The sequence below is a fragment of the Pipistrellus hanaki genome, assembly GCF_964339955.1.
Source record: "Pipistrellus hanaki genome assembly, chromosome: 1".
NCBI classification, from domain to species: domain Eukaryota; kingdom Metazoa; phylum Chordata; class Mammalia; order Chiroptera; family Vespertilionidae; genus Pipistrellus; species Pipistrellus hanaki.
The window spans coordinates 52847275-52871231 of record NC_140503.1 but is presented as its reverse complement, the minus strand read 5'-3'; the positions used below and the strand labels follow the sequence as shown (position 1 = coordinate 52871231).

Sequence of the window (23957 nt, the reverse complement as noted above, 5' to 3'; positions counted from 1 at the left end):
AAAAAAGAAAAAAAAAAAGAAAAAAAATCGAGACTAGCACAGAAACAGGAAACACGACCTTGTGCATACCACTCTGCTCAGCGTTTCCCCGCTGAGGGTCCGAGTCTTCTCCCGCCACCGCCCTCCTGGCTTTCTGTAACTCACTGCCCCGTGTCGGCAGGAAAAACACACCGTTAGTCAATGCTGACCAACAGAGCGCTGAAGGGTCCTGCGACTCAGAGCAGACCTGTTGCCCTACTAAAATACACGAGTACAAGGATGCTTGTAAGAAAGTGTAGCATTTGACCCAAAAGCTAAGCCCTCCCTTTCCTTCCCCACCCCAAACACCCCTGCAAAAGAATGTGAATTTCTTGTATTGAAATTACAAGAATAAGGAAAAGTATTTACATCTATGGATGTGTGCCATGTAGCCGAAGCAACTTAACTTCAGCAACGTAGCGGGCGGGCACTGGGCCTGCTGAGGATGCCGCGGAGTGGCTGAGAAGTCTGCGTGTGCTGACCTGAATGGAACAGGGGCCAAGTATCTGGCCAGCCTGGGCGCAGGGGCCAGAGGCAGGGGCCGCCTCCAGTGTGTGGAAGCGAAAACCAGAGGCAAGATGAAGAACGAGAGGAGACAAACTCAAGTAGGCCTGGCACACTCGCCAGGGGACTCCGACACTTGAGGAGAATTGGTTAGGGGTTGTGAGTAGCAGATTCCAAGAAACAGATGTGGGTTTGGAAAATGCAACTGTGACCCATTTCCCTTAACCTGGCCTAGTAATTGGGACCGAGCAATCCTGTTTTGCTTCTTTTTTCATGAGTCAGGGCCAGGCCCCTGCCCTCAGCCTGGACTTGCTCTGTCAGGGCGGGAAGCCATTGTACACCCCTCTCAGCTCTGCCCCTGCCTTGAAGCCATTCAGAAACTTGGGGAAACTGAAGAGGATTTCCAAATTCAAGTTAGCTTGTCTCTTTGAGTTTCTATACTCTACTTCTCAGACCCGTGCGAATGGAAAAAAAAAAAAAATAGCTAAGTATCTCACAAATGCCAGTGCTTTGGAACATTAAACAAGTCTTAAATTCTTTGGAATTTCAGGTCTAACCTGCAAGGTAATCTTTTCTTTAAAAAAACCAACAACAATAAGTTAAAGGAGGATCACAAATAATGCCTTTCTTCTTTCCAAGGGACAAAAAGGACTGCCTTGAAACACTCACTTTGGCATGTACAAGTCTTCGGAGGGGGGACGGGCAGTGTCCACAGCACACGCTGAGGTGCCTGCCAAGAGAAGCTGAAGCTGCACCCTGCCTTCAGCTCATCTTAGCATCAAGAACAAAAAGATTGTAACACAAAGCTTTGGCCGTTTGGGTTCTACTATATACATTTAAAAAACTACACAGTCATAAATTAAAGCAGTGATTAAATAAGCTCATATAAAATGTACTTAAATTAAAAAAAAATCACAGCACATTATAGAGAAAATAGAAACCAGTTTCACAAGAAAAGAGATTATATATATATTTATATATATATATATTTTTTTTTTACCCTGTGGAAACAAATTTTTACTACAGAACACAAAACTATCTAAGTAACCATCCAAATGAAAAAGCATTTCTTATTCCATTCTTGCATTTTTCTTTTTTTTTTTCTTTTTTTTTTTTTACACAACCCTTAACCCACGTGGGGGGACGTATCCAGAAATTAACTCTTCCTTGAGCAACAGAGCAGTTCTGCCAAGAAAATCAACCCCAAACGGAAGCAAGGAGGGGGCGGACATCCCAAACATACAAACTACAAAATAAATAAGAATTATAAAGGTTTGTGTTTTGTTTTGTTTTGTTTTTCCAAAGTAACCTTAACAATTATCAAACTAGTAAGTTCTGCCTTATCACATAGACTCTCTATACAACGTAACCCTAACACGTTATTACTATGAGGTATTTGGAGGAATTGGTAAAAGTGATGCACGGCCTGCCTGGTGAAGGGACTCGGTGAGGTGGGGGGGACCTCAAGAGGGAACGAGGAGGAGGAGCTTTGGTTTCTCAGCAAGAAATTGGGGGGGGAAGTCATCCTTTGGTATCAAAGAAAGTTTCATTGCATGGTTGCACGGAAAAAGCACCACGGTGAATAATTATTCCTTTTTTTTTTTCCTTTTCTTTCCATTAGTGGCCTTTCTAAGAGGCTGAGGTATTCAAAGAGTATAAGGTGAGAGAGGTCAACAGCGGTTTAACACTTTGGTTCAAGCAAGGCACTCGTCCTAGGAGTTTACAAAGTTTGCAACATGTTTGCCTAGAGATTTACAAGGAGAACTAGCAGTCATAAGAGTAGTATTTTCCTAATGTTGTCGTTGTTGTGGTATCATTATTATTAAGAATGAAGACAAGTTTACACACTGAGTGAAGAGTGAGGAGGGACGAGGAGGTGGGAGAAGGGTGGGGTGGAGTTCCCTCGGCAGACGGAGGCCGTGCATGAAAATATCTTTGGTATTCTTTGGTATCATATCAATGTGATTAAAATCACCAATGGAAATCGAGTGAGGTAGCGTCTTTGGTTCACACTATAAATAGTAGATCTTTACACTTTTTTTTTTTTCCTTTTTTTTTTTTTTCTTTCCTTTTTTTTTTTCTTTTTTTTCTTTCTTTTTTTTTTTTTTTTTTTACACGTGGAAGTAGCTATTTCTTACCTTCTGCTTCTTTGTCCTTCCTATTTAGGAAATAGTTACCCAATGCACTGTGAAGCTAACCACACCACAAGAATAATCCAGAAGGCCAATCGCATCTCAAAAACGGCCTCTGGTGTTTGAATGCACCCTAAACAGCTAGATAGGAAAGGGAGAAGTGCTTTCTCTTTGTTTGCTAAATGCATAGTTTTCATCCTTTATGTACAAAGAAGGGAGGATCTTTTTGAGGGAAAACGCCTTTATAAGCTCATGTGAAAATGTCCTAGGACTCTTTGGTATAGTCAAGTTTGCATTTAACCTGCAAAGATGGGTCATTCGCCTGGGGTAGCAATGGGAGAGGGGGTGGGGCAGGGGTGGGGGAGTGGTGGGGACATGAGTCCAAACATAGCATAGTGCTTTTACCTTTGTTCCTGGAAAATTAATTATGGTTTTCTGAGGGAAGGAGGCAGAGTGAGTGACATGTTCAGTTAGAACTTCCCCACACATTTTCTTTGGTTTTGGGGGCCTATTCCAGCTGCATCCAGGGACCGGAACACTCAGTTCTCAGCACCCAGAATTTTTTCACCTGAACATTTACGGAAGTCCGGGCTTTTGGGGTGTTCAGAACTCCCACTCTTTCTCTCGACTCCCTTTCAGGGAGCGTTTGGTCATGAGAGGACATAAATGATTTTTGGCCAAAATCAGTCTAATTTTCATTCTATGAAAAACCCCCCAAAATGTGTTATTTGAAGTGCAGTTTTGGAATATATATATATATATATATATATACACATACATATATATATATACACATACATATATATATATATATATATATATATATATATATATATATATGAGTTTTTAGGGGAATTTTGTTCAAGGACTGGGAAATGATGGGTGAACAAAAGTGTGTGATCTGCGTAGCTATGTTGGGTTTAGAACCTGAGCCGTAAATTAGTGAGACAGGAACGGAGCGTTCCCTCTCTGTGACAAGTCAGAAGCAGAATAGAACCAGCCGTACTTGGTGGGATAAGTGTATTGCTGTGAGAAGCTGAGTTTGTCCATTGTGATTTCTCAGAAGCAGAGGTTGTGAAGATGTTTAAACAGTCAAGTAAAAAGATTGCTTTTCAGGCTTGGATTTGTGCATCTGTTTGTGAGAAAATATATCTCTAGGCCCTGAAATTGCATAATGGGTGCACATTCAATGCTGGTATGAAAATTATCTTTGGTGTTAGCAAATAGAATCACTGGTTATTTTTCAAAAAAGCATGGTGAGAATATTAAAAATGTAGTAATATTCTTTGACACTGTGTCTACACAGTATCAAAAGAATTGGTTGAAAACTTAAAATGTGGTTAGATTAACTGGGCAAGTCTTGTAGTAAAATCAAAGCAAAAAAAAAGTGGTCATCTGAATTCTACTTTTGTTTTTCCTGGGGCATTGACTTTGGTAAGATTGGGTGTAGAAACAGCTTGAACTTCCCTGCTTTTAACATTCTCTTGTTTTAAATAAATAAGGCTTTCCTCCCTCCTAAATTAGATTATGTAGCTGTAACCAGGGTCCCCTCTATTCATGGAAAGAGAAAACGTTAATCAGTTTTTTTCCTTTTAGTTTTTGTAATTGACAAGATTAAATTTTTAGCAAATCTTGGAGGTGGCCATTTAAATGGTATCTTTTAACAGCTGAATTGTAATGTGCCATGTTTAGAAGGGAAATTTTTGAGCCGGAATTTGGGGTGAGAGAAAGAAAATAGACAGCATGTGTCAAGGTAAATACGTTCTTTCATGGAAGGGGACCTAAGTATGCCAGCTTCCTTTCCCCTCCAGCAGACATGGAGGAGACAGGCTGGTGTCTGCCTCTTCTAGACCTAGACAAGATGGTTTAATTTTTTAAAGCATTTTAATGACTCTCAATAAACAACTTATTGTTGCCATAACATTTAATTTTATATTTCTAGTTAGATGTGCTAATTAACCAAGACTATGCAGTTCTTTACCCAATAGTACAAAAGACATCCGATTATATGAGTGATAATTCAATGGAATTCAGAGAGAATTTGGTGGGAGGAGGGGGGAGAAGAGGGAAATCAAATGATGCACTTGGGTACTACTAGGACAACTGTATTATCTTTGGTTTTTGTTTTGTTTTTTCCTTTTTGCCTTGATTTCTATAGGCCTAGTTAAGGGATTTGAGAAAATAGGAATTTAAATGTTTACTTTTGGAGGTTCAGGTCTAGTTTTTATATGTCCCTGTTAGAGAGTGGAATCTATGTTATAAAATTTCCAGCTTAATGCAGCAGCAGGAAAGAAGTTGGTATGCTCCGGAGGCTATGCTGAACGAAGTAAACAGTTGAAGGCCGGTAGAACTCCCATTTCTGGGTTGGACCTGCTATTTTTGCTCATGTCCAAGTCATAAAATGTTTGGGATGGGCAATAAAATAAGTTTGATTATATTTTTAGGATTATTCAAATATTGGATAGTTCATTTTAATAATAAAGTTGGTCAGCTCCATTTTAGTTTGTATTTTTGAAATGTATTTGGTGTCAAAGACATGCAGCAAATTTGTCAAATTAACCTAAGTATGGAGTCTTAGTTCCATGGTCTTTTTACCAAAAAGCATTACTTTAAACAAATTTTCTAATTCAGTTACCTGCCCTGTGTAAACTTAGTTTTCTAGTTTACAAATGGGATCCTATTTTGGGAGCATCCCCAGGTTTTCCTAGCTCTAAACAGATTCTGGAAACATGTCATATGTCTATCTAAGTGACATTTACGGGTCCCGAAAGGGAGTGTGCCACCTGGGCGTACATGCATACTGCATCGACCTCTCTGTGATGGTAGCAATTGCTTCCCTGAAGCAACATTCTTTCTTGCCAGTTCTGAAAACAAATATTTCAAATGCTTTAAGAGTCATAAATAAAAGTCATGATTCTACATGGCATGTGTGTTACAGCTAGATCAGTTCTTATGTATAACTTTACATAGTATCTTGTGTAAAAATAGCTTTGGTTATTAAAATCATTGCAATAAAATACCTGCACTATAATATTAAGTGTGTTCTTTGGTACCTAGGTGATTTTTTTTTTTTAATGGATGGACTCTTATTTCATTTCTTAAAAAGTATCTGAACAGTCCTTAACAAACAAAGAGAATGCACGAGTTTAGGTGTCATTCAAATTTTCTTTGCTGGGTTTGAATCTGCATTTAGGTTGCAGGCTTGGCAGGTTCAAACAATAGGCTAGGTGAGCGACATCACATCCCAATCCAATGAACTCAGACAACCCCACACGGATGGTTGCTCTCCTACCAGTACAACCCTCCCTGAAGGCCCGCCCTACCTAAGTCCCTGACCACTGGTGGTGGTGGTGGTGGTGGTGGTGTGTGTGTATGTATGTGTGTGTGTGTGTGTGTGTACACGCACCCACACGCAGTACTGAGACACCATACACCTTTGTGGCGCAGTGGAACAAATGAGAAAGTCTGATCTTAACAGATGTCCACTCAATGGCTCAAAAGCACTGCTCCAAACCACGAAACAGCCAAGCACAGCGAGAAGGGTTATGGGTCGAAGGCGTGAGATCCAGTGGTGTTTTCCTGCCCCTAACTCTTCTTGCCAAGTCGTCGACCCGCTGAAAGGTGTGTCTCCGAACAAAGTCAGAATGCAGGTGAACTAAGTCTTTGGTTTCTTTGGACTATAAATAACACTTTTTTTTTTTCCTTCTTCAAATATTTCTAAGTATAAACCTGCTATGTTGAGGTCCTGGTCTTTTAAAAATTTCTTTCATTTAAAGCTTTTCCACCGAGGTTTTAGTTTGTGGTTATTCCTTCATGCTTTGGTACAAGTGCTTGATGAAGATGAGTTGCCTGAATTGGAGCTGCCCTCGTCCTGCCATTTGTCCAGGCTCCTCCTCCGCGCGTTCATGAAGAAGTTGCTGACGGTGCTCAGCTCCAACCCCAGCTGCTGGGAAATGGTGATCTGCAATTCTTTGGACGGACGCTTGTTTTCCTTGAATATTGCATGTAGAGTCCGGCGCTGGACGTCTGTGAAGACCAGCCTGGGCTTTTTGGGGGTGTTGCCTCTATCCTTCCCATGCTCTTGCTCTTTCCTTTTGCACGCTGCAAAGAAACACAGAGGCCGTTAGAACACACTGCCTGGGAAGATCCAGAAAGGCACAGCCAAGAAGATGTGTGAGCCACTCCACACGCCTGCTTTCTGCCTGCTGCCCTCTGGTTTTAGCACCATGGCGGGCTGGAGAGAAGTGTAACAAAATGATGGAGAATTAGGAGGAGGTGGAGTTCTGGTAGTCCTGCGCAGAGTCCTGGCGTTGAGGCTTTGACAGTATCTGCATTTTATCTGTCGTAAATCGGTTAATCCTACCTGGACCTCACAGTCCTCATCTGTAGAATATAGGGCTTGGGCTAAACAAACTTATTGTTTGAATTTTTATCACCATCTGCAAAATGGATATAAGAATACCTACCTGGCTGGGTTGTGGTAAGGATGCGGGAAATAGTATGTAGGGTGTTCCCAAAATATGTATACCCACACTGTGAATAATTATAAAGGTAATGTGGCGTCTGGCTCGCTATCCTCTGAGATGAGCTCCAGCCGCAGTGCCAGCCAGGTGTGCCTCTTCCCCGTGAAGGTAGGGACTGTTGTCCTTTCATATCCCCTCCACCCTGCAGTGGGCTGTCCGGCCTAGTGCCGCCTCCCGCCCCACCTCCTGGCTCTTTGTAGAGCTATTGAACCTAGAGCTCTCTAGGTTCTCAATTCCTTACGAGATGGCTCACCATCTCCGACTAGATGCAGCCTCTGTGCTCTCCCCGGGTAGCCCTGCTCCTCTGCCCGCCCCTACCTTTCCTTCCTAACTACTCCAGATCCCGGATTTCAGAGTTACCCTAAGACCTTAAGTGCCCATTAGCACGCATTAGCTCAGCAATCAGATTAGCTGGAAAGCTACTGGGAGAAGGCTGAAGAAGCTTCCAGTCTTTGGAGCCCAATCTAGGGGTATCCAAGTATTTTTTTAACCATATGCTACTAAGTAAAAAAAATGATTTGAGTGTAGACTCCCTAATACTATTTATTTATAAATTAAATGCATGTATAGACACATGTATATACTATGTTATGTGCATTATAAAGCACATATAAAATATACATTTTTAACGAGGTAAAATAAGCATAAGGAGACATAGGAATTATTTTCTACAGATGCATCAGCCTGCCCATGCCTTAGAGTGCATTCATTCCCCTGAAGGAACCACTGACCTGGCCAGAATTTCAGAATGAACATGAGGGAGAGATCTCAGTCATAAGAGATAGATTTTGGGGCAAGTCAGGCTACATGGTACCTTTCATGACATACCCCGTAGGTCACTTTCCCAATATAAGAGAATAGCATCAACACAATGGGAAGTATTTATTAACTGCACAGAGCTATATATACCAAGCCGGCTGCATTTCCACAGAGTCCCTCCCACACAGGCCTATTGCCTTCATTGGACAAGTGGATTAAGTACTTGCAAAATCAGCTGCATAGACCAAAAATTCTAATTAGTTTGAGTCAGTCCATGTAGACACAGCTGTATACAATACTGACGCACATGGCTGATTCATTCGCATTCAAAAGTGAATGTAACACAGGCTTTGCTCTTAAGGAGGTCAGTCACATAAGCATATAACTCCAAGAGTAGCAGAAGGGTACACAGGAGATTAGCTCTGCTTGAGGATATTAAGGAAGGCATCACAGAGGAGTGGGTGAGTGTACTGGGCCCTACAGGATGAATAGGAGCTTGCTAGTGAGAGAAGTGGGACAAACTCATACAGCATCCATGAAGGATTGATAAGTTTTAGGAGACTGGTATTCGTGGGGCAAGAGTGCACGCAGGAGGAAAGCTGTGGGAGACAAGGCTTCACAGGTAGACAGAGATCAGAATTGTATTATCTTGTAGGTGAGGAGGAGCTATTGAAAGGTTACGAGTAAGGGTATAGTGTGATTAAACTTGGGTTTAGTAAAAATCCTCTCGTAGTGTCATGGGGAATTGAAAAGCAATAAGATTAGGGATAGGGATGCTGTGGTATGCCACCCTCATCCCCTCAGAGCTAAGGCTTCTGGGAGAATTGGTGGCTGGCTGCTCTTAGTTGAGGTTCATTCTGGCCAAAGGTTATGTCAACCTGAGGTGGGGTAGGGGGCTGCCCACACCCAGTGGGGATGTGGAGGAAGAAGGGTTGGTGTAGATAGTAGAGGTTGAAAAGAGTGGAAATGTGTTGGTTTGAGGTCATACAACCTCAGCCCCTTGTATCAAGTTGGGACAACTGTGAAGGGTCACCCAATTCCAGAGCACCCTGTAGGAATGATTGAGGCTACTCATGTAATCACATTGACATTCAAAGTCTCCCTCTGTTTGGTCTTACATCTGACACCTTCCCCCCCCCCCCCCCCAGGGGTGGCTCCCCATAGCTCTCTCCAATAGCCTTCTGCATGCACATTGCAGAAAACTAGATCTTTCCCCCCAGAAAACCTAGCCTAAGATGGAAGCCATTAGAGAACCACTGTGTTGAGGACCCCAAATTAGATAATGCAGTTGAGGGAGCAAATAGATAATAGGGAGAAAATCCAAGAGGACTTAATGACAACTTGGCTGAGAGGATGGTATTCAGAACACCTTCCGGGTTTCTGGCTGTATGGTAGTAAGGAGACCATTAGGCGATGCAAATGGGGAAATACTTTTTACAAAGACAGTAATCACTTCTGTGTGGGACAGATTTGAAGTGCTTACTGGACATTTTGTTAAAGATCTCCACTAGGTGGTTGTCCTGGCAGTGGTCATCCGAGGACCACTGGTGGTACGTGAGGTCCGAAAGATTAGCGACCGCTGGCACAGGACAGGAGGATATATGGGGTGCCTAGCTAAGGGGAGAGATCTGGGCTAGGAATACAGACTGAGATGGTAAATTACACACAACACATACCTGGGGGAAAGTAAATAACTGAATATTGGATGCAGACTCAGCTTACTTGTCATTCAAAAGGCAGAGTGAAGGGAAAATCATGTAGATATCCATTTCCCACCTAACCAGGATGCATGCTTGAATGACTTCTATGTGGTCCTTGCACTTGGAAGCACTGAGCAGGCTGAAGCTACTCCGAGCCAGCATTTCTCCAAGGGCATCAGAGGAATATCTCAAACAGGACTTCCTTGAAAAGGTGTTTGCAGGTCGAGTACACTTACAAAAACCTCCTCAAAAGTCCTAATACATGTTAGCACATGTAATTCTGTTTCCGAGATGTTCTTAACCAGAATTCTTTTTGGTGGGGACTGTTTATTAATGTCTCACACAACACTAATGTTGGGCAAACAGTTTGGAAATTCCAGCCTTGAGCTCTCAAGCATTGCACACATCATAACATCAGAAGTTGGGAGTAGCCCTAGCTGGTTTGGCTCAGTGGATAGAGTGTCAGCCGGCAGACTGAAATGTCCTGGGTTCGATTCTGGTCAAGGGCACATGCCAGGCTTGTGGGCTCAATCCCCAGTGGTGGGCAGGCAGAGAGGATCATCAATGATCCTCTCTCATCACTGATGTTTCTATCTCTCTCTCCCTCTCCCTTCCTTTCTGAAATCAATAATATATATGGTACCTGGAAGCAAAATTCCCCCAGAGCAGAGAGCCTGGCTGACTTGTTCTATATTCCAGGGCCTCCTGGCATAGTGCCTGGACCTAAGGGGAGCTCAGCACCATGTGGGTACCGGAGGGGGTGCCTGTGACTAAAAGCATGTGGTATGTGGTATACCTGGAAAGAACTCTGAGTGGAAGTTGGAGTCACTGAACAAGAAAGCAGAGATATTGGTAGAATAAAGAGTGGACTAAAGCTTGTTGAGAATCCCTGGTGATCTCAACAAGGAGGCTAGGAGGAATTACCCTCAGAAATAAAATCATACTTCTAGAAACTTTACAGAACTATAGTTGCTAGGACTGTTAAGAGAATATAAATGAGAGCAATGATTTGGAATTTCCATAGAAAATTACCTGTTATAAGATGGGACAAGTCAGAAGAGAAAGAGAGAGAGAGAGGGGGGAGAGAGAGAGAGAGAGATAGATAGGTAGAGAGAGAGAGAGAGAGAGAGAGAGAGAGAGAGAGAGAGAGAGAGAGAGGTGTGAGTGGAACATGACAAAAGGTACTGCTGTTTAGGGAACAACGATATGTGTTTTAGGGGAAAGTTACACTTTTTGTGTGGGTATATAATTTTGATAAAAAATAGACAAGCATTTCCCATAGAGCTGGGTTTACATGAAGAGGATTCCTCTTGTTTGTGAAAGGTAATACTGAAGAGGAAGATGACCTATCATGAGTCACCTCCGTGAAGGTGGGCAAGCAAATATATTTTCAAGATGCAGTGGCAAAGTGTGGTGGGAGCTGTCTCAGACAGATTACTGTGACTTTCTTTTCTTTTTTAAAAAAATATATTTTATTGATTTTCCAGAGAGGAAAGGGGAGGGATAGAGAGCTATAAATGTCGATGAGAGAGAAACATCGACCAGCTGTCTCCTGCACACCCCCTACCAGGCGTGAGCCCTCAACCAATGTACATGCCCTTGACCGGAATCGAACCTGGGACCTTTCAGTCCACAGGCCGACGCTCTATCCACTGAGCCAAACCAGTTTCGGCTACTGTGACTTTCTTTATGGGTGACATCAACCGCAGCAAGTCCTCTGTGGGAAGCATAAGTAGGCATGGATATTGGTAGAAGGCAGAGTATGCTATAAACAAAAGAGTATAAAGAATTTTTTTAAAAGGTCACTCATGAAACCACCAACAAAACAGCAAGAAAGCCCATTGCATGGGAGAACATATTTGCCAATGTTATATCTGATAAGGATTTAATCTCCAAAATTTATAGGGAACTCATACAACTTAACAAAAGGAAGATAATCCAATAAAAAATGGGCAAAGGACTTAGATAGACATTTTTCAAAATAGGACATACAGAAGCCCAAGGGACATATGAAAAATGCTCAAAGTCACTAATCATCCAAGAGATGCAAATCAAAACAACAATGAGGTACTGTCTCGCACCTGTCAGAATGGCTATCATCAACAAATCAACAAAAGACAAGTGCTGGAGAGGATATGGAGAAAAAGGAACCCTTATGCACTGCTGGTGGGAATGTAGATTGGTGCAGCCACTGTGGAAAAAAGTATGGAGTTTCCTCAAAAAATAAAATGAAACTCCCATTTGACCCAGTAATCCCAATTCTAGGAATACATCCCAAGAAACACCAATCAGAAAGGATATATGCACGCCTATGTTCATAGCAGCACAATTTACAATAGCTAAAATTTGGAAACAGCCTAAGTGCTCATCAGCAGATGAGTGGATTAGAAAACAGTGGTGCATCTACATCAGCGTTTTTCAACCGCTGTTCCGCGTCACACTATGTTGCCTGGTGTGCCGTAGGTGCAGACAAGACAAAAATTTTATAATTTTTCACTATTTTGTTTACTTAATATTTCATAATAAAGTAATTATAAAATACTTTCTTTGTGTTTATTTGATTCCTATTCAAGAGAATTACTTTATATATAGTCAATATAGGCACAGAGTTAAATTTTTTAACATTTTCTAATGGTGGTGTGCCTCGTGATTTTTTTCATGAAACAAGTGTGCCTTTGCCCAAAAAAGGTTGAAAAACACTGATCTACATAATGGAATACTATGCTGTTGTAAAAAAAGAAAGAAGAAAGAACTCTTACCATTTACAACAGCATGGATGGAACTGGAGAGCATTATGCTAAGCGAAATAAGCCAGTTGGAGAAAGATAAATATCACATGATCTCACTCATTCGTGGAATATAATGAACAACATAAACTGATGAACAAAAATAGATCCAGAGACACAAACAAAGCATCAGACAGACTATCAAACCTCAGAGGGAAGGTGGTGGTGGTTGGCAGGGTATTTTTTGTTTTTTTTTTTTTTAAAGAGATCAACCAAAGGATTGTATGCATGCATATAAGCATAACCCATCGACAAAGACAGTAGGGGGCTGAGGACATGTGCTAGGGGGGGGGTTTGGACAAGGAGAGGGCCATGGGGGAAAGGAGACATATGTAATACTTTAAACAGTAAAGAATTTAAATTTAAAAAAGAAGGTAGCACATGAGCCCAGCCAGTGTTGATCAGTGATTGAGCACCAACCATTGAACAAAGATATCCCTGTTCGATTCTTGGTCAGGGCACATGCCGGAGTTGCAGGTTTGATCACCGATGGGGGGCATGCCACAAACAGCCTATCAATGATATCCTTCTCCTTTCATCTCTGAAATCAATAAAATATATATATTTAAAATGTTCGAAAAGAAACACATGAGGGTGAGGGCAAAGGACAGAGGCTTTCATTTCAGGCATACCTGGGGTCTGGGTTTTATCCATGTTGGTAAGACAGAGCCAATGAAATATGGAAATATATTTTATTGATTTTTTACAGAGAGGAAGGGAGAGAGATAGAGAGCCAGAAATGTTGATGAGAGAGAAACATTGACCAGCCACCTCCTGCACACCCCTCCACCAGGGATGTGCCCGCAACCAACGTACATGCCCCTGACCGGAATCGAACTCGGGACCTTTCAATCCGCAGACCGACGCTCTACCACTGAGCCAAACGGGTTTCGGCGAGAGGTATTTTATTTCATGAACAATGAGTTTTTGAGGTCAGTGAGTTTGGGAAAGGCTTAAGTAATTGATGATTAAACAAGCTTCTTCAATGTAGGACTTGTCAGAATCTCCAATATACTAATGTGCACGGATACTTCCTAGTTTATGGAGTCTCTCAAACTTATCTGACTAAGGAACTCTTTATCCAGAGAATCCTCTCAGGAATGGCGTTGCTGAGAACAGTGTTTCTCGGCGGCGTGTGGTTGGTCGATCCCCTGCTGGTCTGGGAACTGTTACTAACCAGAAGCCAGATCAGTACAGAAAACGGAGAATTAGCAATTAGAAAATTTTGTGGCAGTTTGACATTACTGCAACGTTCAAGTATGTGATTGTTGTTCTAGTAATACGTTTTTATTGTATTATCAAAATTATTGGTCCAGGACAGATGGAAATGAGAAACAAACTAGTCCTTCACTAGATAGAGCATGAGAAGCCTTAGAACACATCTTATAAAATATGGTATACAATAACATCCTAGACTTAACTCTCAGCCTAGTGTTTGTGTAACCAACTTATGTCCATTTCCCCAATTTAATGACATAAAAGACTTTACAACCTCTAAAGTGCTGATCGTGCTCTACAAAAGTCTGCCAAGCACGTGTCCAGGAATTTGTGGGCACAGGCATATTGGCCTGGAAGACATTATAAAGCCAGATAGATTTATAATACAACTGCTCAGATGAACCTGGACTCAGAGGATACGAGCTCCAGTCCCAGCTCTGTAGGCACTGAGAGATGAGTAATATTGGGCAAGCCCTTCATCTCCTGTGAGCGTCAGTTCACTCAGCTGCAAACAGAGGGAATGGCCTTCTTTCCTCACAGGACTATAATAAGCATTAAGCAAGATAACATAAGTTGAAGTAATTATTAAAACTCTAAACCATTTAGGAGTAATCTAGTTGTTTGCAAATTAATTTCCTGATGCTTTCTTCCTTTTTTTTATTATAAATATTTTTATTGATTTTTAGAATGGAGAGAAGAGGGAGAGATAGGAACATCAATGATCAGCTGCCTCCTTCACCTAGTGGGGAATCGAGCACACACAACCCAGGCATGTGCCCTGACTGAGAATGGAACCAGGGACCTCTCGGTGCATGGGTGGATGCTCAAGCCACACTGGCAAGGTGCTTTCTTTCTTCTTTAGTCAAGGTGCAAATATACCTAATGAATTGACAACAGCAGGCTGGCACCTTTGCTTTGTGTCCAGTCTGTGAGATGAACTTGGGTGCATCACTTGGTCTCTTTCTTGGCATCCTTTTTAAATGAACAGGCTGTGCTCTAAGTCCCCTGAAGGCATGAGTCGATGAATGCATGGTTTCAGTCTCTCTAGGTTTCCAAAGTTTATTAAAAAGTTTCGAAGGTAGCCCTGACCAGGTGGCTCAGTTGGTTGTGGATTCCATTGCTGAGCAGGGCACATACCTAGGTTGCGGGTTCGATTCCTGGTCAGGCACGTACAGTAAGCAGGCAACCGACCCATGTTTCTCCCGTCTCCTTTCTAAAATGAATAAACATATCCTCAGTTGAGGATTTTTTTTTTTAATTCCAAGGTAACTGTAGTCTGTCTTTAAAATATATACCCACACGTTTACTTTTCCACTGCATCTTCTCCATCCTTACGGCTTCTCAAAAAGAGCAGGTACTGGCTCTGCAGGAACATCAGCCAGTCCTGCAAGGAATCCAGATCCACATCCATCTGCATGACGGTGATAAAGCATGAACTCACATTCCTCACAGTTGCTTTCACTTTCTGAGTTTTTGAGCTTTATAGATGAAAACATTTACAAGTCCACCCAGACAGACCCTGCAAACAGTAAGCATTTGCCTTCCTGAAGGTGCTCTGCCCCACAGGCCTCTGAGCCATTGAATAGGACTCTGAGCCATGAAACAATAATTCATTTGTATGTTTAGCAGGTTTCTACTTCTTTATTAAAGTTATAGGACAATGTCTTTAACTTGTTTGTCCCTGCGCTGGCTGCCTCACAGAGGATGGAGCCATGGCTCCGAGGGCAGATGTCTCCTTGGGGCAGTGGAGCTGTGATGCTTGCGCACGCACTCACCACAAGTGCACTGAGGGTCCAGGTGTGGTCGGAGCATTCTGCACACGCCTGGTCTCTGCGGGTGGAAGCTTCTGCACTGGTTGTCAGAAACTCTGGGTTATGGCTCTGTCGTTAATTAGTTGAATGACTAGATTAGACCCCTTAATCAAACGGAGTCCAGCTTCCTTCCTTGTTAATGAAGGGATTGCACTAAATATGACCAGATGTGTGCAAACACTTCCAACTCCGAGGGAAGTAGCAGGTGGTACAGACTCCCCAGGACTATTGGTTTTGCGTCCTAAACGGGCCCCTGAAGTGTGAGGGGTGCACTATCCATTCTAGGGATGGCTGAGCCACCCTTCCAGTCCACGCCCCTCTTTTGTCAGATGATCCAGGTGCCACTGACGCTATCTCCCTCCTGGCGGGCAGAGATGGGGTGGGCCTGGGCACAGAGGCCTGTGGGGCAGAGCACCTTCAGATGAGGTCGAGTGGGGGACAAGACCTCGGTGCTTAGTAAGCGGTATAATCAGGAAATTGGACTTTGTAAATTGAGTTATTCTTAGACATAATTTATAAAGGTCCTTTAGAGAACTCCAGCTTATGTTCGTTACACGAGGGAGGGATAGGAGACGTGTGGTTTTTGGGAGGGATGTGGATGCACATCCAGACAAGGGACAATCAGTGGTCAGCACGCTGCTAGAAGCTGTGGTATCTGATAGAACAAGATAGAAATGGAGCAAAATGAATGGCATGTCTGTTGAGTCCCCAAAGACCCTCTCTTGAAGCTGCTTTTCAAAGTAAACTCTACAGGACAATATATAGGGAGGAGCAAGCATGCAAATAAGACAGATTTCAATAAATCGAAAGAGACAAAAAGGGGGAACAGTGGAAGTGAGCGTGGCCGATCTGCCCCTGAGCCCATCTCGCAGGCCAGTCCACACCCGGCGAGGAACACAGAGCCAGAGGGCGGGCCAGGACAGCTGCAGGATTAGAGCTCAGACTCCAGGAGTCCAGGGTCATAATGTTATCTGATCCACCTTGAGTTATTTTGCTGTACTGGCCATACTTTTATAAGATCGGGCTCCTAATAGTTTTGGGGATGAGGCAGCTACTAAGTGGCCAATTCAGAGGGCACAGCGCAATGCACAATTTGAAAAGCAACTCCAGCAAGACTAATGGATACGGCGAGGGCGGCCCCTGCCCGGGAAGCAGACTCTTGTGCAGACTGTCCGGAGGCTGAGATGCCAGCAGAAGGAGACAAAGCCAACACCGCCTGCTGGCCGCATGCTTGCTTTGCTCATGTCTGTGAGTATGGGAGCCAGAGCACTGACGGAAACTCTTCTGGGCATGCACACGAAAGGCCTAACCAAACCCGAAAAGAGCAGTCATTCACAGTCAGGAATGAGCACAGTAACCCATCCCTGAATCTTGCTTTACTTAAAAGCCCTCTGTTAAACCTCCTCCTCCAGTGGGGTAGAAATGGGTGTTATTTCTTTTTTCTAAAGATGAAGAAACCATATAAGAGAGGGCAGGTCACTTGCCTATGGGAGCACAGCTGGTTGGGGGGGGGGGACCTCCAGATCCACTGTGCCCTGGAGGAAATGTCAGCATGTGGATGAGCATGCAACCTTTGCGCAGGACGGGGAAAAGGCAGGAGCAGCAGGTGGAGGGAGTCCAGGGAACCCACAGCCACAGTATGCAGAGCAGGAGCCAGGGACCTGCAGGCACAGGCTGCCTGTCAGTCAGACCCGCGCCTCTGCAGTTGCCCATCCGGGAAAGCAGGCTGCATGAAGCTGAGATGGAAGTCAGTTGGACAGTGTAAGGGACGGCTCACTCACGCTGGCCTGGTAAAGGGACGAGAGGGAGTCCACTTTCAGTAGGTCAGCAGAGGAGCAGGATATAGGCTTTGGGAGGAAGCTGGAGGAACTGCTGACTCAAAGGAGAAGGAAAGGTCGGGGGGAGCAGGCTAAAGCCAGGACATGTCTGCTCCATCAAATTCAGGTGGGAAAACTCACCCAAACCTGTCACCACTCCAGCTATTTGATCCCCCCCCCCATGTGTTTTTATTGATTTCAGAGAGAGGAAGGGAGAAGGAGAGAGGGACAAAAACATCAATGATGACAGCCTGCAACCTGGGCATGTACCCTGACCAGGAATCAAATCAGTGACCTCCTGGTTCACAGGTTGATGCTCAATCGCTGAGCCACACCAGCCGGGCCACCTATTTGCTTTTTTTTTTTTTTTTTTTTTAACAGAGCTATCTGTCTAGAACAGAGAACTGCTTCCCCATGCGTCTGCTGCCTGTAGTCCTTAGAGTCAGCAAATAAAATAATTCCATCAACCTCTCTTCTCCAGGTAAAGCTGTAGCCCAGGAGAGGGGAATCCATTGGAACCTGAGAGCACAGGAGGGCAGAGGCTCCTGGGTCTGGGATGGTGGAACACGATCAACCAACACTTATGGCTGCTTTCCCTGTGCTAAGCCCATGTGTGTTGTTACGGCAACTATGGGAGGTCCGAACCATTATTATCTCTAATTTCAAATGAGGCTCAGAGATGAAGAGACTGGTCCAAGGTTATCCTTACAGGAAGTGGTGGAGCTGGGATCAGTCAGTGTAGGTGGGGCCTAGGGATGGTATTGGAGGAGACCAGGTGTGGCCCAGGCGTTCCTCAGCACAGGTTGGGGGAGGGAGGAGGGAAATCAGAGACTCATACATAAGTCCTCATTGAACTTCATCCATAGGTTCTTTGACTTTAAGTGAAATGACTTATAATGAAGCCAATTTTACCATAATCTAATTGCTATAAATAGGAGTTACATTCCTAGCATCTCATCAACATTATAATGAAACTACTTTATTGGATGATTTGCAGTATCAGCTTTCACTTTGTGTGGTCCCTCAAACAGCCCTTTTTATGTGATTCCAAACTATCTTAGTTCTCACAAACCTTGTCTTCTTTCTCTTTTGTTTTGTTAATCCTCACCTGAGGATATTTTCCCCATTGATTTTTAGATAGAATGTAAGGGAGGGAAAGCAAGAGGGAGGGAAAGCAAGAGGGGGCACGTTAGAGAGGAGAGAGAAAGGAAGAGAGAGGTGAGAGAGACACACTGACTGGTTGCTTCCCCACAAGCACTCAGACCAGGACCAAGGATAGAACCAGCAACCCAGGTAGGTACACGTCCTTGATCTGCAATGGAACCTGTGGCCCTTCAGTGCTCCAGGCCTAAGCTCCAACCACCGAGCCACACTGACCAGGGCTGTCTTCTCTCTTTTTTTTTTTTCTGTGTACAGGCTACATCTGAGACAGATAAGTGTGTTGGAACTCCTCAATGAATGAATGCATTTTCATACTCCGATGCTACTTGTATTGTTGTCTTGCTGACCATCCATGTTTGCATGCGTACATTCTCCGCAGCACAGGTTCAAGCTTTTTGATGCTGACAGGAAGAGACACCCACCACCTGACCCTTCCTTCCACAGAGCTCTTTCCCTGCACTGCAGCTTCAGAGAAACCAGTGTGAACAGAAGCTGCTGTCTTGCACCTGCTTGTCTAGTCAGTAACAAAAGGTCATGTGACTTTTCTGAAAGATTAGCTCAGAAATTCTGATTTTGTTGTTGTTGTTGTCCTCACCCAAGGATGTTTTTTCATTGGTTTTTAGAAAGAGTAGAAGGGACGGGGAGAGTCAGAGAGAAACATCTATGTGAGAGAGACACATCAATTGGTGGCCTTCCATATGCACCCCAACCAGTACCAGGGATCAAACCTGCAACTGAGGTACATGCGCTTGCTCAAATCAGAACTGGGACCCTTCAATCCATGGGCTAAAGCTCTATCCACTGATCCAAACCAGCTAGGGCAAAAAATTCTGATTTTTAAATTTCTAAACTCCAGTTAATGCCTGAGCCATTGGAATTTTATTACATCAATATCCCTCATCTTGAAGAGCTCCTTAACAGTTTGGACCCCAATAATTAGAAATATATAATATTGATGCCCTAGTTATGATGTTGATTCTAGAAGACAAAACAAATGACACACCTGATGAATTACATGCTTATTGTGCACTATTTTCGCATATAAGCCTACTATGAATTGTAAATCTTAGTTTCATGATCCAACTTCTTTAATTAATAGCTGTGTAGAATACCTTATAATAAGCAATTAAAAGTTATAAAATGGAATTCCTTCCAAAATAACCTACAATTTTGATTTTGCACTGTCAGCAGACATTTTCCACAAGTAATTTCAGATTAGTGGTTTGCATTTCTGGAAAGCTGTCGGTAGAGTCCAATTGTAAATGCTATCCTCCCAATGACATGTATTACACAACTAGCCTTACTGGGGTCTCCCAGGAGCTTGAGATGACAGGCCTTGAGAGGAAAACCATGATCTTCAAGGATCTTGACACTGACTCCAACAACCTTCCCCACCTCATTTCCCACAACTGCCCAGCCACTACCCCAGTGATCCAAACCACTCAGAAGTCAGTTCTTCATACATGTGACCTTTCACGACCCCATTTTTTTGCTCAAGTTGTTCACCCCCACCAAGATGTCCTTCCTTCTCTTTCTTTTCCTATGTAATCAAGACCCAGCCTAGGCATCTCATTTTCTGCTAAGCCTTCTCTGTCTCCTCTCCCATCCAGAGCTGCTCTCTCCTGTGCTCATAGAGCCCCCTGGACAATTAGTTACTTACCTACCCATCTCTCTCACTAGGTCATAAGATCCATAAGAGTAGACCATGGATTATTTCTCTGGCATATTCAGCATCCTTGCTGCATAAATAAGCTGGATGTGGCCCCATAGAAAATGGAGACACCCAAGACACCACGTCTTTATAGTATCTTTTAAAAATGTGTACACAGAATGCAATACACACTTTCCTTAACCCTTATTATTTTGGATAATTATTTTGAAGTTATTTTATGGCACTCTGGGGGATATTTCTGAATTGTTATTGACAAGGCAGTGAAAGGGGCTGAGACCTTGTAAAGAAAGCTGAAGGTTCAGAGGGGCTGAATTTGGGCTGGGGCACTTAAATGAGCTTGGAATATGGCAACCAGCCCTGCCCAGATGAGGTGCCCAGGTCACTGGGTCCGAGGAGGAAGGGGGATGCCAGCTGTGTCTGTCCTTGCTAACTCTGGGTGGTGATTGATCCATATGTACCTTAGTCAAATATAGACTTGATAAGGATCCAATGTATGGATAATGTCAGCAAATAACCACACAGAGTCTATGTGGCGGAAACCATACAAAAAATTAGCAAGATGACCCTCAGGGAAATAGTTTTGGGGAAATTTAAGTTTAAGGGATGAAGGACATAGGTAAAGAATGCTTTACTAGTATGGATAAGATGAAATGACATGCCATTTGTTTCTTCTTCTTCTAGTGACTGTCATGCCATTGGAATTTTTGAATTGGTGCCTTGGGTCCATGGGTGAGGGTGTCATTCCTTCCCCCTGGACTTCACGGCTGGCCTGAATTCTGCAGTGGGAGAGGCTGGAGGGACCCACACAGTTCTCATCCGTGTCTATGAATTGGAATCCCCTGAGAGTTTTGAAAGCTCCCCAAGTGATCCAAACACCTATCCAAAGCTGAGAACCTCAACTCTACATTGTTGCTTCTCAAACTTGAACTTTAAAAAACTGGAACCCCTTGGGGATCTTGTTGAGATGAAGATTCTGATTGAGCAGGTCTGGGCAGGGCTCCAGGTGTTGCCCAGCTGCTGGTCCAGCACCCCCCTCTGAGTAACCAGGGCTCAGGGCTCAAAATGCACAGAACGCCCTCCTATCGCTACTGAATTAGACTCGCGGATAGTGGGATTCCCGAACACACACTTTAACAAGCTTCCCGCCAGGTCATTTAGAGGGCCGATAAAGTTGGAGAGCCATTTGCTCCTCGGCTAATATTTCAAAACTTGCCAAGATCCAAAGAACACGCCCCACACTTGTCAAAAATGCAGATGGATTGAATCAGAATTTTAGGAATGGCCAGGGAATCTACTCTAAGAAAGAAACCAGGGAACGGCTCTGATTTCAGGCCTAGGAAAGGCTGCTTGGTGGAGTTGGGGAAGGTCAGTTAACTCTCCGCCCTCTCTCCACAATGAATCGGTCAGTGTCAAACGCAGCTCCAGGGACTGTCATGGACAGCCTGCAGAGGAAAAGGGATGTGTGGGGGCTGGGGTGGGACCGCAGGTGGAAGAGTCCATGGGGTTCAATGCTGGAGGCAGAGGGTTTTGTTCTGATTCTGAGGAGAGAGGAAGTTGGGTGAGAACAGGGGGGAAGGGTCAGATTAATGGCTGTGAGTTTTTTAACACTAACAGAGCTTCCTCCTCCACCTACAGTTTGCTGCACATGTCTACAGGGAGGTTGGGGGCTGTGGAACAGGAGAGCACCCCGATCCCGTTAAGAGCACTCCCACCCCCGCCCCTTCCTCTTGGCTGGCACCTGGAGGAGAAACAAAGACTGGAGGGTCTGTTTACTTGCACATCTACACCCTTGCACCCAGGCTGTGACTACAGAACCCCCATTAGTCTGCACTGGCCCTGTTTTGTGTGTTACATTTCAAATATGTTGAAAGTATTATGTTACATAATAATACGTGGGCACATGGGTACACGCATATATCTATATCATAAAGGCATGCTGCATATTTCAGGCTGTGCTTCTCAAACTTTAGCCTGCATTAGAATCACTTTCAAGGGCTTGTGAAAACGGATTCCTGGGTTCTATGCCAGAGTCTCTGAGTCAGTAGGATTTCTAACAAAGCCCCAAGTGAGGCCTGGATGTATATGTGTGGGAAGAACTGCAGATGAGTCCTATCTAAAAATATTTTAGCAGGTTTGTTTATTTTATGGGTATGGGCTAAGCAATTTTGAAAGTATTTTAGATGTATTATTTAATTGAGTAAATGAATAAATGCATGTTATAATAGAGAGAGAGAAAGAGAGAGAGAGAGAGAGAGAGAGAGAGAGAGAGAGAGAGAGAGAGAGAGAAAGAGAGAGAGAGAAATGTTATTGGGTGCCAGATTATCATTATGGAGGAAGTGACATATAAATATGGAATGGAAGAATGCAATAAAAAATCCTATGGGGATATATGGCAATGGAATATGGAGGTACTGGTGCAAACTCATGATTTTTAAAATATGTGCTTAAGCCCTAGCCAGTTTGGCTCAATGGATAGAGCGTCAGTCTGTGGACTGAAAGGTTCCAGGTTCGATTCCGGTCAGGGCATATGACCAGGTTTCAGGCTCAATCTCCAGTAGGGGGCATGCAGGAGGCAGCCCATCAATAATTCTTATCATTGATGTTTCTATCTTTCTCTCTCTCTCCCTTCCTCTCTAAAATAAATTTTTTTAAAAAGTGCATAAGAATATTTATGTGCACATGTGTATTATGTATGTATCAGTGTGTATGAACATTTGTGTGTGTGTGTGTGTGTGTGTGTGTGTACATATACATCCTTATTTTTCCTGATTTGTCTGAGAGGGCCAAAAACAAAGTCACACTAGAAGCCCTGAGCACATCTACCCGTGTTTCCCCGAAAATAAGACATCCTCCGAAAATAAGACCTAGCGCATGGAAAGATAAGACATCCCCTGAAAATAAGACCTAGCGCAACTTTGGGAGAAAAAATTAATATAAGACACTGTCTTATTTTCGGGGAAACAGGGTAGTTGCCCTGATCACACCTAGTTGTCCTGATTGTCTTGTCTCTAATACCATACCCCACCAAAATAAACCAGGGCTCATCAAACAAGGGGCAAATTCTAGGGTTGGGGCAACAGATGAGCTTGAAATATCTTGTTATAATGCCAGAAAGAAAAAAAAAAAAAAAGTTGGAAAAACACAGAAGCTGGACTAAATCTGGGACCGCTAGAGCACTGAAATAGTGAAGTAGAGTAATGAATTATAAACCACTGGGGGGAAAGGAATGCATGAGTCTACACCAATGATAAATGGATATGTAAATGAGAAGGAGGGGGACTCTTGCTCACAGTAGAAAGATGAGAACTGACTATTAAATGGACAGGAGTATTGGAGATGGAAAATCATTTTGAAACCATTGTGATAAAGACTAGATCAGGCAAGAATCAATAGATGCTAAACCAATGGGGAATTTTGATGATGAGGAGGAGATTTGCATGGTTTTAAAGAGTATCCCCAAAGATTGCTTATTAGTTGTAAGGGATTTGGGGGGAGGGGGGGAGGGATGTCCCAGAGATTATACAACGGAGAAAGTAGACAACACTGTGACTGGATGATCAAAATGAACTCTCCAGTAAATAAGGAACAGATAGACTTCATGGGCCTCCAAATGAGATCCCCGGGGAAGGACACACCTCACCATGCAGCTCTCTGGGTAAGAATCACCTCAATCTATCTGAGGAAACATCAGATAAACACAAAATGAGAAGTATCTTTTTTTTTTTTTTTTTTTTTTTTTTTTTTTTTTTAATGGAGATTGTATTCTTCTAACACGTCATTGCTATAAAAGGTAAAGAAAGGCTGTGGAAATGTTTCAGATTAAGAAAAAGGAAGATCTATGACAAACTAATATTTG

At 43.3% G+C, this 23957-nt stretch overlaps 1 protein-coding gene across 1 annotated transcript in view; it reads right to left on the bottom strand.

The window, feature by feature from the left end:
• Positions 1–3501: 3501 nt before the first annotated feature.
• Positions 3502–23957, bottom strand: part of ONECUT1 (one cut homeobox 1) — a 39461-nt gene continuing 19005 nt past the window's right edge. The window contains exon 2 of the mRNA XM_084894352.1: positions 3502–6755. Coding sequence (XP_084750478.1) covers positions 6466–6755 — 290 coding nt within the window. The 3' untranslated portion in view covers positions 3502–6465. The remainder of the gene's footprint in view (positions 6756–23957) is intronic.